General features: G+C 44.3%; 1 protein-coding gene across 5 annotated transcripts in view; it reads left to right on the top strand.

The window, feature by feature from the left end:
- The window catches only part of KDTA (KDO transferase A), a 174065-nt gene that overhangs the window by 109773 nt on the left and 46665 nt on the right, over window positions 1-17627 (top strand). For all 5 annotated transcript variants that reach the window (XM_087663212.1, XM_087663211.1, XM_087663210.1 and 2 more), the window contains exons 4-6: window positions 605-727; window positions 890-1009; window positions 1101-1179. In XM_087663212.1, the coding sequence (XP_087519338.1) occupies window positions 605-727; window positions 890-1009; window positions 1101-1179 (322 nt within the window). The remainder of the gene's footprint in view (window positions 1-604; window positions 728-889; window positions 1010-1100; window positions 1180-17627) is intronic.

The following is a 17627-nucleotide window of genomic DNA, read 5'->3' on the forward strand; positions in this document are numbered from 1 at the left end:
CTCTTTTGGGCAGGCATTTGAGTCACATGGGCAGGGCGGACATCATCCATGTGGGCAGGGAGACCTGAATGGCCATTTCTAGGGCCTGCTGTCATTTTTGATTAGGTCTGGCCTGCATGAATGTAGGTTGGTCAGCAGATTGTTGGCCATCTATCATGATTCTAGGTTATATATAGCCTGCCCTTTCCACCATCTGAATAACATTCATTTCAGTCAACCTCCCTAATCTATTATGATCGTCTTCATCTTCTGCCTCGGTCTGGTGTTCTCACTGATCCTCTGTGCTGCATGTAGGGGCTGGGCTGCTGTCTGAGACCAGCCTTGTGCCATTTAGATTTCTATCATTTTTATTCCTTCAGTTTTACTGCATTCCTCTTGTCTCTTTTTTCTCTATTTACTTTGTGTTCATTGTTCCTTTCTCCTGTGCACTCTCACAGATCCATCTTAGTTGTTGAAATGTTGTGTATTTTATGAATACTGCATGAAGGCTTAGGATGCAAATGTGATAGAACATTCATAAAATAACAGATCATGAAGTATAATTCTTGTTTGGGGTTCCTTTGCAACTATTAGTCTTTCTTGATTGTATGGATCTTCTCTGCAGTTTGCCCCTATAGATACTCCAAGTGCAGTGGAGAGTTTCCTTACTCATTGGTATCCAGAGGCTGGTATTTTTATGGAGAGCGAGCTATGGCCAAATTTACTCTTGTGTGCAGCTTCGAGGGGAGTAAGTTTTCATTTCACATTGTTTAATGCCTTTATGTGAAGTAGTTTTTTGGTCTTGGAATATATATATATATATATATATATATATATATATATATATATATATATATATATATATATATATATATTATATTCACATTATTTGCCTTGTTCTCTTATGTAGATGATCTTGGCATTACTAAATGCAAGGATGTCTTCAAGATCCTTTGAATGCTGGCTGAATACAATTGCAAGATATGTGATTGAACAAATACTTTCAAAGTTTTTCCTAATAGTCCCTTTGGTATGTACAAAGTACAGTGATGCATCAATTGCAGTAATTTGCTTATACAGTGCGAACAGTAACTGTGTACTACGCTTTTGTGGAATGATAGAGCACCAAGGAAGCTGTGCACTATCAAATTCTTGGGGCACCTCCAAATGTGATTCACTTTGGTGGCAACCTGAAATATGGTAATAGTTCAACAAGAAGCTGACTCTTTTCAGCAATTTTTTTGTCAGCAGTCTATCAAATCAAGATGGCATCCCTTTAGTTTGCAGCATTACCTTTGTTAGTTATAAGCCTTAAGTTGGTATATGGATGCCCAGTTTAATTGAGAAGAAGTTAACATGATTCAACTACCATGGTCCATGCTATTTGACTCGTTTTTTCATGTATATTTCAATCTGTCCTACCATAAGCAGTTTTAATTAACCAATTTAGGTGGCAGTTCAATCAAAGAGAATTGTATCTTCCTTTTCCTACCACCATTATCTTCTCCTTATTCTCTATTTGTTCTTCCTTGTTCTTTCTTGTCTTTGACAAGAGGTCTTCATGAAGCTGATCTGACAAGCCCAAGAAATGCCAACTGGGGACTATATGTAGATGAACCCGTTAAGATTTAGACTAAGTAGGGATATATGATGAATGGCATCATGTTGGAGATAGTGTTACGAATTGTGATGGCTCCAGGATGATGGATACAGGGTTGTTCTCAAAGGCCTTCACCAGTTGAGACCTAGTACTTTAAAAGGACCCCTCAGAGTTAGGCGAGTAGACTTCTTGTAGTATCCGATTCCAGAGTCAGCATAGCCGCCCATACGCATGGACTGTTGGAGGGACACCAAGAGTTGCCATCCTATGGGGTGAAGCTCTCAGGAGTGATACAGGTCTTGAGATGTGGTGAGGAGCCCTGAAAAACATGGATCAGCATGAGGACGGAAAAGCTCAATAATATATACATTGCAATATACTTAACTGCATCCACCTCCAGATTTGCTGCCACAGTAGATAAGTCTATAGGTGCCCCTTTTATGCAGACATCTTGGAGATCTCTAACTTGGGGAAAGTAGTCTTGCAGGTTCTTCAATGCTTGCAGAACTAGTCAACAAGCCCTATGGTTTGACACATTAGACTCTAGAGCCTGAATTTGATGAAGTGATAGATGTAGGCTTAAATAGGATTGCACAGGATATGACTTCTTAATGTTGCAAGTACGGAAGAGATGTTTTGGAACTGTGGATATACTTGCCAGTTTCAATGGCATTGCATGGTGGCCTTCGTCCAGAAGATTGATGTGCTTGTGTGGAGCTAACACAATTGACTCTTTGATCAGCCCCTTTCCTTCAGTATCTTTGATTCCCAGATTTGACAATGTGAGGCAGATCATATAGTAGGGGTAGACCAGACTTACTTGGCTCTTTCTTTGACATGCATGTATGGCCACACAACACAACAATAATCCTCAAATATCTGTTTCTCATAACATAGAGGCATCTGTACAACAATGATATGCATAGGGGTTTCATAGATGTTGATCTAGTTGTTAAGCTACAAAACAAGCATTACACATTAAACCTTCATTAGCTCATTAAACAACCCCAAAAGTCAAATGCACTTAGCGTGTTTCAGTGTCCAATCAGACAACTCCGTACTTTTTTGGTTGGTTCCTCATCTATAAATAGGGACTGTGCTAAGTCACTTGTATCCATGTCTGTCCCAAGTTCATCATCACATCGCTGCGCTGCTAGCTCCTGCTCTTGATGCTGCCCACTCATTCCTCATCATCTTCAGCTCTACTGCTGTGTCATCTGAAGACTGCCCACCTACCTTTGGTTCCTGCTGCTGTTGCCATCACTCCAGCCCTCTATTTGACTACTGCAGCCCCTGTTGGAGTGTTCCTAGCTGCTGCCTTCATCATTATGACCTGGTGGACTGCTGTATTTTCATTCCTATAAGCTTCCTTGCTGCTGTTCCTTCTGGAGCACTTTTTCAGCATCAGCCTGATTTGTGTTGACATCTATAGCAGGTCATTTTTGTGTTTTCAGCATTTTCGTTGATCAGCCTCTACTCATACTTGTGGTTACTACACTTGGGATCTGTCTTAGATGGCTGACGCACAAAGACACGTCCCTCAACCCACTCCCATGATAGCCACATGTTTAGATGTGAATACCTTTCACACCACCTAGCATTAAATATGGATCAAAGGTTTATGTGCACGTCTTACCCTATGTATTGAGGCGCTATTAGTAGTAGTTTCATATCACTCTTATCTATTATTCAGCTTCAGCTTGTGTATTGATAGTGTCGGTGCAAACTGCACTTGGGCAAATGAGAGGGAGAGAGAGGCCCAGGGAGAGCAACATTGCTTCACTTTCTGAAAACAGAGAGAGTATGAGGAGACATACTATTGGGACCTTCCCCTACTCTTCAAGAGCAATGATGTTGCTACACATGGCAGAGCTTCAAAGAGCCTAGACGGTAGATGCCCATTGAGGATCCGAGAACATAGCAAGCTTATGTAGAACGTCTATATGATGTGCCACACCAGCCTCCTATACCACAACCAGTGGAGCCACGTTCCCACATCCTTGACTTTCTTCAAGACTAGCATAGTGGAATGGGCTATTAGGAGGTTATAACATGAATGAGTCTCAGAATCACACTAATACAAAGGGTGAGCCTTTCATGTATGCAATGGAGGTTTTTGCACCATTCCTTGCTTTCAGGATTCCTCTAATCCAAGGAACTATCAAAGTATCATGATTAGTCATTTGTTGGCCACGATATATGGAGCAGTATTGGAGGTGGATTTGATTGCCCGTGTTGATGAACAAAAGTCCCATCTGGGCAATAGGACATACAAGATTTAGATAGGGCTTCTACACATGGACACAATGGATCACATTTTCACTATGCAATGTATGATTGAGTATGCTAGGACTAGAGGAGAGAGATTGTACAACTGCTTTGTGGATTTCCCTCTGTGAGAGTGCGCAAGCTCTTCGGGTGGCAACTTGGGAATGAGGCTGCCTATGTTGCTTGCCCCTCAAATATCTAGGGCACAAAGTGTGAATAGGAGAGAAGTCAGGAAGTCCCTCCACCATCTTTTAATGAGAAGCCCATCGTATAGTGTCAAAATTGAGATGACCATAGTGAGCATGCCAAAGGAGCCTAAGCTCGAGGGAAGACCTTGCGGCTAAGTTTGTGAACGTGTAAAGCCCACCCTCCTGGGATCTTGTCCAAAGAACAGCAAATGTAGAAGTATCAGTTAGTGTCATTGCATCTTGTGGTAAATACCACGTGGGTAACAAGTTGTGTAATACCACGAACAGACAATAGGTTAAAGCCTGAATCCAGTACATAGAGAACTTTGGCCGAAGAAGACTGCCTATTTGGCAATAAAGGAATAGTCCCTACTCCTCGAACAGGAACGGTGGAGTTGTCACCAATGGTGACTGTGCCCCCTCTGGCACTTAGATCTTGAAGCCAATCTTGTCTGTAGGTCATGTGAGAAGAGGCCCTACTGTTAACAAGTCAAGGCTTCTCTTGAGTGGAAGAAGCAAGGCTGTGTTCTTCACAAATACATGCACAAAGACAAACTTTGTGGTTGTTGGGGCAGCCTTTGTATTTTTCGAATCCTTCTCCTTTGGCTTTAAAAGGGGGTACTTTTGCCAACACTTCTCTTTGGGATGAGTGCCCTTCCCCTAGTATGGGCACTTGGGCTTTTTCTCCTTCTTCTCATCCTTCTTGTCCTCTTGCTTCTTGTCCTTGGCCTGGGCCTTCTTTCTCTTCTCTCCACCTGTACCTATAGTAAAGGCCCTGGTGGAGCTTGAACAACTGTCCCCAAACTCTTTGAGTCACTTGTTATGCTCCAAGACAAGTGGTGAAAGCTCCTCCCACAAGGGTGTCTCGTGGATCCTTGATGTGATAAGGCTGGTGTAGAAGACATCGAATCAAGGAGATGGTAGCTGAGTCAGAAGGATCATAGCCATGTCTTTAGAGGATATCATTAGACCAAGAGAGGCAAGCTCAGCTCTTATGTCCATCTTCATAATATACTCCTTCATAGAGGAAGAATCATGTAGACTGAGCATCCACAACTTCTTCTCAAGGAAAATCTTGTGGGCAAATGTATTGTGTTGATACAACGATGCAAGCTCCTTCCACACTTCCACCACAGTCTTTTTTTTTGCAAATAAAAAGTGGCTAATTATATTACTTCAGAAAAAACCTGAATACGAGGAAGTGCTCATGCTCAACAGATTAGTTGGAGCTAATGTAGAGTCACAAATATATCAAATGTACAAACCTCTCAGACTGGTCTAGGGGAGATGGGGGCAAGAAGCTATGGAGGAGGGGTGTAACACCATTTGGGGCTGCCTGTCTACATCTCGAAAAACAAGTCCTTGCGCACCCTAAGTGCGCATGAAATGTTAATGGAGCTCCTGTCGCTCTGCACCTGATCCCATCGGCTGGATGATGGAGGTCCAGAGCTTTGCTAAGGTTGCCTATACTGAAAGTCTCTCTCCGCAAAAAACCTCCTGACACCGCGCCTTTCAGATATGCCATCCAGTAAGACTCCCTATGATCTCCCGTACTTCAGAGCGGTTTGCTGTGGGTTCCAATACCTAGCGGATGGGTAGAATCTCCAAACCGACCATTGCACACGACCTTACCTCGATAATGAATATTGTGTCATGCATTCCAGCTTCATATAGAAGGTGATGGCCCTGGCTGACTACCTGCCAGCAAAAAGCTCCCTAAGAGATACATCCAAGACTGGGAGCCATGTGGCAAAGGATGCGGCATGCTCCTCTCCACACTAGTTGCGCCGCCTTGCACGACCAAAGGCAGTGCTTTGGAGTTTCCAAAGGCTGTTGTGTGCAGTGCTTACAACCTCCCTCTTGCATCTAGGCAAGCCAACTTTCCACCGCTAAGCCTTCATGTGCCACCAGCCATAAACACCAGCCATAAAAAATACGATACCCTCCTCGTTCTCCAGCTATCCCATAGGCGGTGCCAGAAGGTCTGTCGGAAAGGCTCTGTGATGTTGTGCTCCGCCTAATGCCTGCTACGTGACGGCGCCCAATCCATATCCTCCTGCATCAGTATGTGTTTGCCAATCCTGGCAGTGTACTCTAGGAACCTCGGTGGCTTCTTGGCAACCGTAGTGGCTAGCCATAGCCACTCCTCTAGATCCCACTCCCGCTCATCAAGTGGCATGTCCTCCTTGATCCAGAGGTGCCACTCCTTGAACTCCTCCCAAAAGACAAAAGGGTCTAGCTGCCTTGTCTTCTCCTGAAGGCCAATCACTCGGATTTTTCTCCATGAAAGGACAGCAATCCCCTCATCCTACTGCCCTCTGTCAAGAGCCAGACGCCCCCCCTCTTGGACGGTGAAGGTCCCAGGTGGAGCGCCGTCCACTCTACGTGTCACCTAAAGGGGGATGCTTACTGGTGAAAACCTAGTGGCCCATACCTCCGTGGGCTCTATCGGCTCTCGTATCGAGGAAGCAAGCCACTCCTGAGGTATTGCTGCATCTATCTCCTTTCTGGTCAGCTCCACTCCTCTCTGGCAGCTTGATACTCGTTGCAACACCTCCTCGTTCACCATCCTGTACACCTCCCGCCATGTCTTGATGGTACAAGCTGGGCCGGCCTCCCAACCAGCCCACTGGATGTGGGGGTGCTTGCCAATCTGTGCCCCTTCCCGATCTTTGACCTAGGGGTTCCAAATCACCGGCTAATGGTCTATCTTCTCCTTGCAGCTTGGGGGGCTCTGGATTAGGGCCTTACGGAGGCCCTACCACATGTGGAGTAAGCTGCGTAGGAAAGGTGATCTGGGCTCACGTGAAGAGCCATCTCAGGAACGGCCTCCACTCATCACCAAGCCTCGGTCTACAATTCTGAAGACCCTCCTGCAATAGGACCTTCTAGGTCTGCTTTTCTGGTGTGAGGCCGTGGACAACTAGCTTGCCCAAGAGGGCCATACTTTGATATTGTGGATCTATGATCCCAAGCTCTCCCTCTAATCGATGTTGTATGATGGTCACCCATGCCACCTTGGCCTTGGAATCCCTGGAGCCGGCTGACTCGGACCAAAGGAAGTTCCACACTAGGCGGCACCTTGGCCTTGGAATCCCTGGAGCCGGCTGACCTGAACCAAAGGAAGTTCCACACTAGGCGGCGAAGCTGCACTGTACAAGATGAGAAGCACCAACACGAGGTGATGTACCAGGCCGTCGCTAGGACCTGGTTAACCACCAGGGCTCGGCCTGCTAGTGAGAGGCGAGTTGTGCTCTAGTAGGTCAGCTTCCTCTGAATAGAATCGAGGATTGGAAGAAACTACTGGGTGGAAGTGATGTCGAGTCCCACTTGGAACCCTAGGTAACGGACAATCTGTCCTCTGCTCACCCATCTAAATCCCAGGTGGACGTCCCACTTCGTGCTAGAGTCCGGGTTTGTGAGGAAACCAACCGAATTTCGCCAGTTGATTTTCACTCCTGCTGCAGAACAAAGCACCTCAAGAGCCAACCTCACTCTCTCCAGCATCAACTCATCGTCCTCTCTGTAGAGGGGTGTATCATCTGCATACTCTGTGTCTAACAACTCAGTCTCCTCTTATGGGAAGTCGGAGGCCACGTAATCCGCTCACACGTGACTTGAAGAAATGAGATATCGCCTGTGCAAAGAGTAGGAACAGGTACGGGGCCAGGGGGCAGACTTGCCGAACCGATCTCTCCAGTCGAAGATCCTCCCCTCACCTACCGCCCATAAGAATCCTGCTAGTGGCCGATTTGTAAAGTGCGGAGACCGTGCGAGTCCAAGCTTGGGGACCTCACCATGGTGCCTGACGAAGGAAATTCGGTATGGCAGCCTCTATACTATGCCAAACTCCCTTCTGCCACAAAGTGAATGAGATAAGGGCACCACCTAGTCATGGAAGAGCGGACTAGGACGCTATGCAAGAGGGAGAGGAGATTGTAAGGGAGAAGAGATGAAAACTAAGAGAGGAAGAGAGAGAGTGAGTGAGAATGAGAGAACTACGAAAAAATAGATGAATCAATAAACTTAAGAGATGGAGAAACCTCAGGACATAACCAATATACACAATATGGACACCAATATCCTGGGCTCATTACATTGTAGAGCACACATAAGCTATAGTAAGAGAAGGAATTCCATAAGCTCATGAAGGTGAATGGGGAAGGCTCAATAGGGCTGAAGGAGGCCTCTTTGCTCTCTCTCTTCTTACAAATTACAAAGGAGAAGGCCTCTTTATATAGGCCTTGAGGGTGTTTAGGGAGGAGGTTAAGATGTAATAGGAATTAACACCACCAAAGCTGCATTAAGGCGGTTCCACCAATATGGAAGCTCCATCTAGATGTTTTGTTGACCAATTTGTACTTAATCAAGCTCCATCATAGGTGAGTTGTCTCCATTCTCCCCCCCATAGCTTGAGTCCAAGAGCTCTCCTATAAAAAAATATAGAGAATCTTCATAAAATAAGATCATATCTAGCAATAATAGAGAGAGAGTAATGAGAGTTCATATATTACTACTACAACTAAGGATGATTTGAGGGTGGTTTAGGAGGGGAATTCTAATGGTTTATTAGCTTGAGAGAGAGGATAAGAGAGGGGAAAGGGTTGGGGTCTAATGAATGATGTTTTATGGAAGTGTTAAGTGTGGGGAAGAAAGTATGGATGTGTATTAAATTGGGGAGGTGGTCTCCACTGCAGTTGGAAAAAGTTGGCATCCACCATTTTGGCCATATCTCCCGACTCGTAGCTCCAAAAAATTATAAAAAAATAACAGCCAAAACTTCAGCTCACGGGCTACAACTTTCATGTTGAAAAGTTTTTTTCGATCGGAGTGGAAGTATTTTTAAAAAATCTTACAAAATCATGTGCCTGATTTTTCTTCCACTAATGCTTTTAAGAAGGGTCCCATTTGGTTGAATTGTCATAAGGCTCCAAAGTCATGACATTATGAGCCTCACATGCCCTTTGGATGGCTCCAAATCCATTTCATATCTTTCCTTTTCACATTATACATTTTTCCTTCACCTTCCTCCATTGATCTTTACTCTTCACCCCCCCTTGGTAAACCGGTCCATGAAATATTTTCATCCAGTGATGTCTTGGATTTTCCAAGAGGTTGTTCCCACCCTCTTCTTTATTTCAAAGCTCCAAATGTACAAAAAATCAACAAAATGTTAGACAAATATTTTTTTGTGATTTTCTCGGATCATATAGCCCCCCCCAACCTGGCTAGAGGTATTTATGCCTCTAGACACTCTTTGGTATCTTGAGCTCCACTAAGGTGCTTGTCCCAATCCCGGGGCCTTGAATGTACCTGTTTGCTGATGATTTTACAAATCATTCCATTTACCTTTTCGACCAATCCATTGCATTGAGGGTAGTAAGGGGTAGAGTGTCGTCGTTGAATATTTAGCTTTTGCATGAGTTCACCCACCACATTAGCTCTAAACCCTGGTCCTCTATCTGATAGTATTTCAAGAGGGGTACCAAACCTACAACAAATGTGGTCAAAGATGAATTTACTCACTTCCTTAGCAGTGATTCTTCTAGTTGGCATAGCCTCGACCCATCTAGTCATGTAATCTACCCCCATGATAATATACTCTTTTCCTGATGGAGTGCGTGGTAGAGGCCCTATGGCATCAATTCCCCACTTCTCAAAGGGTCCATAGACCTTGATTGGGGTTTGGGGTTCTGCTATGAGCCGTCGTGGTCCTGATTTCTGACATTCTTCACATGTTTGACACCAATATTTGACATCTCGGTGTAGACTGGGCCAAGTAAAGCCGGCTTGTAGAACCTTTCTACTTGTGATGTCGTGTGCAAAGTGGCCTTCACACACATCATCATGGCAAGCTTTTAAGATTTCTTCAATTTTCCATTTTGACGGCACTTTCCTAAGCACACCATCCTTACCAAGACAATACAAACTGTCATTTACTATGCGATATCTTGTAGCCTTCCGAGCTAGCCACTGTCTTTCTTCCTTAGTCAGGTGTTTGGGAGCTTCTCCTTGTTCTAAGAGATGTAGAATATCTTCTAAGTCTTCCTTGCCTTGTCGAAGTGGGGGTTTGATAGCCACTGCTCCCACCATTGACTCATTCAGCTTTGATGATGCTAGATGGTCGGCATCTTTGTTCTGGTCTCTTGGCACATGATGTACTTGTGCCTCCCTAAATCTTCTCATAAGAGATTTGACCCCTCTCATTTTACTAGAGAGGTTTATATTTTTGCATGCCCATGTACCTTGCATCTGCCTTACCAATAGCATAGAGTCTCCAAAAGCATTCAATCTCTCGATTGAATTACTAAGACACCAACAAAGACCATGAATTAAAGCTTGATATTCTGCCTCATTGTTAGAGTGGACACCTTCCAAGATGATTCCTTCACAATAGATTTTCTCTCCTAAAGGAGAGAAAACAACAATGCCTGCGGCTGCCTTATCCTTAGTTCTCTTGTATGCACCATCAAAGTAGAGGCTATAAGCATCTACAAGAGTTTTTATGGATGGGGGTAGTGGAAGGTTCTTTCTTTTCACCACGAGTTTTTTCTCATAGCACCTATTTGTCAAAATATCAGCCAAGCATGCCCGAGTTGTTTTTTCAACCTGCACTGTATAGTCAAACTCTTGAAGTCGGACCACCCACTTTGCTATTTTGTCAGAGATTTCCATATGTTGTAGTGCATAGGGAAACATATCCTCCACAGTGATGATCACAAACCTCTTTGGAAGTAAATATGGCCGAAATTTGGTTACTGCAAACATGAGGGCCAACACTAGTTGTTCCATGGAGGTGTAAGCCTTCTCTGAGGCTTTCATGAGGCGGCTGGCAAAATACACAGGCCTCATGAAGGATGTTTTTGGATCTTTTTGTAGGAGAGCAGCACCGATGGCCTCTTCTCCCACACTAGGGTTTACAAAGAATGTTTCTTCCCAACAAGGCTGGAGGATTATAGGAAGTGACCCCAACATTTTCTTTATCTCCTTAAAATGTCCTTCATTCTGTTCACTCCATACAAGTGTTTCTTGGCGTGTCAGTTGCTGCAGGGGGTATATGGCCTGAGAGAGTAAGTGTATAAATCTACCCAAATATCTTGGCTTTTGTAAGAAGGAGACCAATTGTTTGATGGAGGTTGGGGAAGGTAGTGCTAGGAATGTTTCTACCTTATTTGGATCTACCTCAATTCCTTCAATTGACACTACATGCCCTAGTAGTGTAACCTTGCTTTCCCCAATGTGACATTTATCCTTATTTAGTTGTCCACCCAACCTAGCTAAGCGAGTAAATCCTTCATCAACCTTGCGTAGATGTATATTCCTTGAGCTGTAGATACAAAAGTCATCTATGAAAACCCTTATGGACTTACCAAAGTAAGGTTGGAAAACCATATTCATGAATCGTTGAAAGGTTGCTGGGGCATTTGTGAGACCAAAGGGCATGACCCGAAAGGCAAAACAGCCCCATGGTGTGATGAAAGTGGTCTTCTTTTGATCCTCCTCTGCAATGCGAATCTGGAAGTAGCCAGAGTAGCCATCACACACGGTATACCGCTCATGTCCCGCTACTTCATTCAAGATTTCATCCTGAAATGGGAGAGGGAAGTGGTCCCTCTTTGTTGCAGCATTTAGTGGCTTGTAATCTATGCATACTCGCCACTTACCATTTTTCTTTGGCCTCACTACTACTGGGGAGACCCATTCTGAATCTTCCACTGGGTATATGAATCCTGCATTCAAGAGTCTCTTCACCTCCATCAACAGTGCATCCTGTTGCACAACTCCCAGTCTTCTCAATCTTTGTACTATAGGTTTGCTTCCTTCTTTGAGTTGGATGTGATGCTTCACTGCAGTGACACCTGTAATGTGAGTATAATCAGAAATAAACAATGATGCATGCTTCTTGAGAACATTCACATAACCCTCCCTTTCTTCATCCTTTATATCCTTGGATATCATCTTCTCTAGGCTAGCATCCCACACATCTTCTCCTTGGATTCTTGGGTTGTCTTCTGATAAGGTAGGTTCTTTTAAGGTGACGCCCATAACTTCGAGAGTGCTATCACTCTCTCCACTTGAACTCTCTTCCTCTTCTACTGATGAGGAACATCCACTTGAGCTCCACTCATCGGCAGACGTTTCTAGTTCAAGGTTCTCTTGACGCTCACTCTTCAAGTTGTAAACCACCTTTTGATCGTGGCCACCCACCTTACGTGGCCTCAACTCCAGATCTCCTGTTGCCCAATCTTGCCTAGCTCCGATGCCCATAAGCCAAGGTCTCCCTAGGATGAGGGGATATCCTTCCCCCTTTACTGGCATCACATAAACATCCACTGCTGCAGTGATTCCAAAAACAGAAACTCTCAAAGCTTTCACTACACCCACACATGTGACCGCATCATTGTTGGCCATCTTTGCCCTGAAGGTTGAGGATTCCATTACTTCTAAACCTAATTGATGCATAAGTTTTTCTGTCATGACACAAACCTCTGCTCCACTATCGATGTATGTTTTTCGAATCCGTTGACCTTTAATTTGAGCCTCCACTATAGGCACTATATCTTTGAGTCCATATGCCTTGATTGCACTAACCATTTTACCTTGCCTTGCCCTTGTGCTTACCATTTTTGACCATTGTCGTCGTAGCTTTGGAGAGGCATGAAGTAGTTGTGGCCAAGTAATTTTTGGCCCTTGAGAGCTCACGTCTGCTACCAGATCATAAGGTTGTGTCCGAGACCCAAAGGGAAGTCAGAGATATCAATTTTAGACCTAGTTCGAGTCTTTCTCTTCTTCCCTTCATCTCCAAGTGCCCGTGATGTACTTGCCTCATTGGTTGCTTCCTTGCTTGCCTCAGTCTGGACACGTACCCGCTTGATAGGCATGGTTTCTACTACATCTACCTTCATCTTACCTCTTGCTATTTCTTCTTGGAGCCTTCTATCCCTGACCACCTCCTCTATTTTTATGACGTTAACATTTGGTTGAACAACAGGGGTTTCAGCTTGAACATAAGGTGGTTGTAAAATTGCAGGTCGTGATTGCTCTTGCTCTTGAGTCCTAGCACGAGGAGGGGTTACTTGTTGTCGAGGACCTCTGGCAGGGTGATCATATCTTCTAGGGTGAGGACAATTGTACATGCCATGTCCATTTTCTCCACAATTGTAACACATCTCCCTTGCTTGTCGCCGCATTTGTGGTTGATTCCCACCATTCCCCTCGATAGGTCTTCTTGCACCTTGCACAAGATTCACTCTCAAATCCTCTAGTTGATTAGTTAGATTGTTTATTTGTTGGATCATGTCTTCTTGACCTCTAACAAGGCCTGGTGCATTAGATACATTTGGGGAAACTTGAGAGGCGTCCATAGTTGTGATGTTGTTTCCCAAACCTGCTTGGCTAGCTTGGGCTTGGTACAGAATCTTTTGATTCTTTTCCCTAGTGATTCTCAAAGCATCTTCAAAAGTGTTTGAAAATTTCACCTTTACCTTCTCCCTGAGCAAGGGATACAAACCTGAAATAAATCGATCCTTTTGAAGGCAGTTTGGAGCTCTCTCTCCAGGGTTCAGTGAGTCTGACCACTGCCCCCAATGCTTCAAAAACCCTTCCTCATAAGTTGCATAACCATAAGGATCACTTTGATGGAGGGCCAAAAGCCGTTGCCATAACTCTTCAGCTGAGTTAGTTTGTTGAAATCTCTGCAAGAAAGCTGCCTTCAATCCTTCCCATTCAGCTCTTTGGGCCGGATTTAGAGTTTGGAACCACATTCTAGCTTCTTCCTTGAGCACCAAAGGAAAAGCCCTCAACTTTAATGCTTCATCATCCCTCCTAGAGACAAGGAAGGCCATCTCAAGGTTGTCCAAAAAATCCAATGCATTTTCTCCATTGCGCCCAAAGAAGCTTTGAAATGCCATGTTGCCTTAGTAGAGTACAAAGATGAACACGTCTAGACTTAAGTTGTATTTTATAAGGGGAAGGATAAATGGGTTCACAGATACATTGATTTCAGCAAGACTTCTAGGCCCCAGTATGCTTCTAATAATGCCTTGGAATCTAAGCTTTGTGCTAGCTACAATATGCACAGTTTGCATAGCAAGTGGACGGATAGGTCCATACAACTCGTTCTGATTCATGAGAAACTATTATAATAGGATAAATACATGTACATTGAAGGATGCATTGTAGTCTAGCATTGGGAAGATTATAGGTTCTTGTGATACAAGAATCTTCCTTAATCTTTCAGTCCCAAAGTACATGATAAGACGCTGCTGGAAGAAAATCTTCCTACTGATGCATACATTAACTCGGATGTTTTGTACAGAGTGAAAGGTGTAGAAATTCGGGCCATTATTATTATTCATGAGTGAGGACTACTTAAGGGAGTAGAGGGAATGCACTTTCTTAAATTATGAACGATTTTTCCCAGAGTGTTTCTTCTTGGAACCCACCAACTTTACTATACGGAGAATTTGCTCACCAGTGATTGTTCTTGCCTTGGTGTGTCTATCCTCGGTGACATATATTTCATAAGGTGTGATGGCCACCTTTTCAACCACACCCAACCTTCGAGCTAACAACTGTTGAAGGTAGTCTTCATACTTTGCACTTCTACAAAACTCCACACCGTTCATGCATAGTTGTCCTCCTTTGATGTGGATTAGGCCAGAGAGAGAGAGGGATTTGATGATTTGGAGACGAGGACCTCTCGGAAGGGCTTTCACTTTGTTTGCAAAACACTCACCACAATTATGAGAATCTAGCAATTGATGGCAACATATTTTTTCCCCTTGTGAGATAATGGAATTTCTAAAGTGAACATCTTTTACCCGCATGCGTGCCGTCATCCGATAGGCATACTTGCTTTCTTGAGCTTCTTTAGGAGACAATTTTGAGAGTTGTGGACTTGGACTAGCTTCAAAAATAGTTGGTGAAGGCGTTGAGGAAGAGCCACTTGGGGAACTTGTTGTAGAGGATGCACCACCATGTGTTGTATCATTCCACATAAGGAGGTAGAGAATTGTGGTTGAGAATGTCCTCAGTGGGGGTACCAGATTATGACGAAGGAAATTCGGTATGGCAGCCTCTATACTATGCCAAACTCCCTTCTGCCACAAAGTGAATGAGATAAGGGCACCACCTAGTCATGGAAGAGCGGACTAGGACGCTATGCAAGAGGGAGAGGAGATTGTAAGGGAGAAGAGATGAAAACTAAGAGAGGAAGAGAGAGAGAGTGAGTGAGAATGAGAGAACTACGAAAAAATAGATAAATCAATAAACTTAAGAGATGGAGAAACCTCAGGACATAACCAATATACACAATATGGACACCAATATCCTGGGCTCATTACATTGTAGAGCACACATAAGCTATAGTAAGAGAAGGAATTCCATAAGCTCATGAAGGTGAATGGGGAAGGCTCAATAGGGCTGAAGGAGGCCTCTTTGCTCTCTCTCTTCTTATAAATTACAAAGGAGAAGGCCTCTTTATATAGGCCTTGAGGGTGTTTAGGGAGGAGGTTAAGATGTAATAGGAATTAACACCACCAAAGCTGCATTAAGGCGGTTCCACCAATATGGAAGCTCCATCTAGATGTTTTGTTGACCAATTTGTACTTAATCAAGCTCCATCATAGGTGAGTTGTCTCCATTCTCCCCCCCATAGCTTGAGTCCAAGAGCTCTCCTATAAAAAAATATAGAGAATCTTCATAAAATAAGATCATATCTAGCAATAATAGAGAGAGAGTAATGAGAGTTCATACATTACTACTACTACTAAGGATGATTTGAGGGTGGTTTAGGAGGGGAATTCTAATGGTTTATTAGCTTGAGAGAGAGGAGAAGAGAGGGGAAAGGGTTGGGGTCTAATGAATGATGTTTTATGGAAGTGTTAAGTGTGGGGAAGAAAGTATGGATGTGTATTAAATTGGGGAGGTGGTCTCCACTGCAGTTGGAAAAAGTTGGCATCTACCATTTTGGCCATATCTCCCGACTCGTAGCTCCAAAAAATTATAAAAAAATACCAGTCGAAACTTCAGCTCACGGGCTACAACTCTCATGTTGAAAAGTTTTTTTGGATCGGAGTGGAAGTATTTTTAAAAAATCTTACAAAATCATGTGCCTGATTTTTCTTCCACTAATGCTTTCAAGAAGGGTCTCATTTGGTTGAATTGTCATAAGGCTCCAAAGTCATGACATTATGAGCCTCACATGCCCTTTGGATGGCTCCAAATCCATTTCATATCTTTCCTTTTCACATTATACATTTTTCCTTCACCTTCCTCCATTGATCTTTACTCTTCACCCCCCCTTGGTAAACCGGTCCATGAAATATTTTCATCCAGTGATGTCTTGGATTTTCCAAGAGGTTGTTCCCACCCTCTTCTTTATTTCAAAGCTCCAAATGTACAAAAAATCAACAAAATGTTAGACAAATATTTTTTTGTGGTTTTCTCGGATCAGTGCCCTCTAGGAAATCCTAGTCTACATTATCATAAGCTTTCTCGAAATCCAAGAGTAGAACGACGAGGCTTTGCCCGTTTTGTTGAGTCCACTTTGTTGCCTGAAAGAAGGTGAATACATTGTCTAGGATGCTCCTATACTAGACAAAGCCTGACTGTGTGTCATGGATGACGTTTGGAAGCACGGGGCATAGTTGCCTACCAATCATCTTTGCCAGTGCCTTATAGGCCATTGACAATAAGATGATCAGTCTCCACTGGGAAAGCTCCAAGCGGTCTCCCCCTTTGGGGAGAAGACTGATAAGGCTTTCCAAGAGACTCCCTGGCATCTGTCCTAAAGTGAAAATCTCCTGGAAGGCCATTAGTAGGGGGTCCTTCACCACCTCCCAGTAGGTAGTGAAGAAGGCCTTAGAGAGGCCATCCTCTCCCAGGAATTTCTGCCCTTCGTGTGTATGAAAAGCCTCCTCTAGTTCCTTCTCTATGAAGGGGGACTAGGAGGGAGTGTCCCATCTCCTCTGTGACAAGGGAAGGGATGTGATCTGAGACCTGCTGTCTACATCGCTCTCCTCTAGCTGAGGCTGTCTCTTGCTGGAAAAGGCATGTGTAGTAGTCGGTGGCAATCTCCATCGCCTCGTCTGGGCTAAAACGAGTTCTCTCATATTGGTCTCGAAGGCTGCGTATATGCTCCCCTGAGGTGCGAGGTTGGTGCACTTGGAAAAACTCCCTGCATATCGTGTCCGCCTTCCGCGCCTAGAAAGTTGTTGAGATACGGAAAGAGAACTTTGAGCGCCTGTCCTCTAGGCCAGCAATGGCTGCTCGCGCATGCACCTCCTGTGCGTGGAGTGTGGGATCCTTTGGTGCCTTCTGTAATAATCTCTGTGTGGCTGCAAGGTCCCGCCAGAGTTCTCTCTCCTCTTCCCAAGTCTGCTGCTTGGCTTGTATGGCTGCCTCTTGGCAGATATTGCTCGACTCGGATAGGGCCTGTGCAACCTCCTCTGCGATCCGGTCCTTGTTGCCCCACTCCCTGGTCCAAATTTGCTCAATCTGTCTTGTCACCTCCTCCCTCCTATAGATCGAGTTCGGGATCCGATAGGATTGTGCGTCTAGGGTAGATGCTAGGGGATCAAGTGTCAGGA

This window comes from Lygodium microphyllum, chromosome 22, assembly GCF_053477565.2.
Source record: "Lygodium microphyllum isolate KBCC chromosome 22, Lygodium_microphyllum_v1.1.10, whole genome shotgun sequence".
Taxonomy (NCBI): Eukaryota; Viridiplantae; Streptophyta; class Polypodiopsida; order Schizaeales; family Lygodiaceae; genus Lygodium; species Lygodium microphyllum.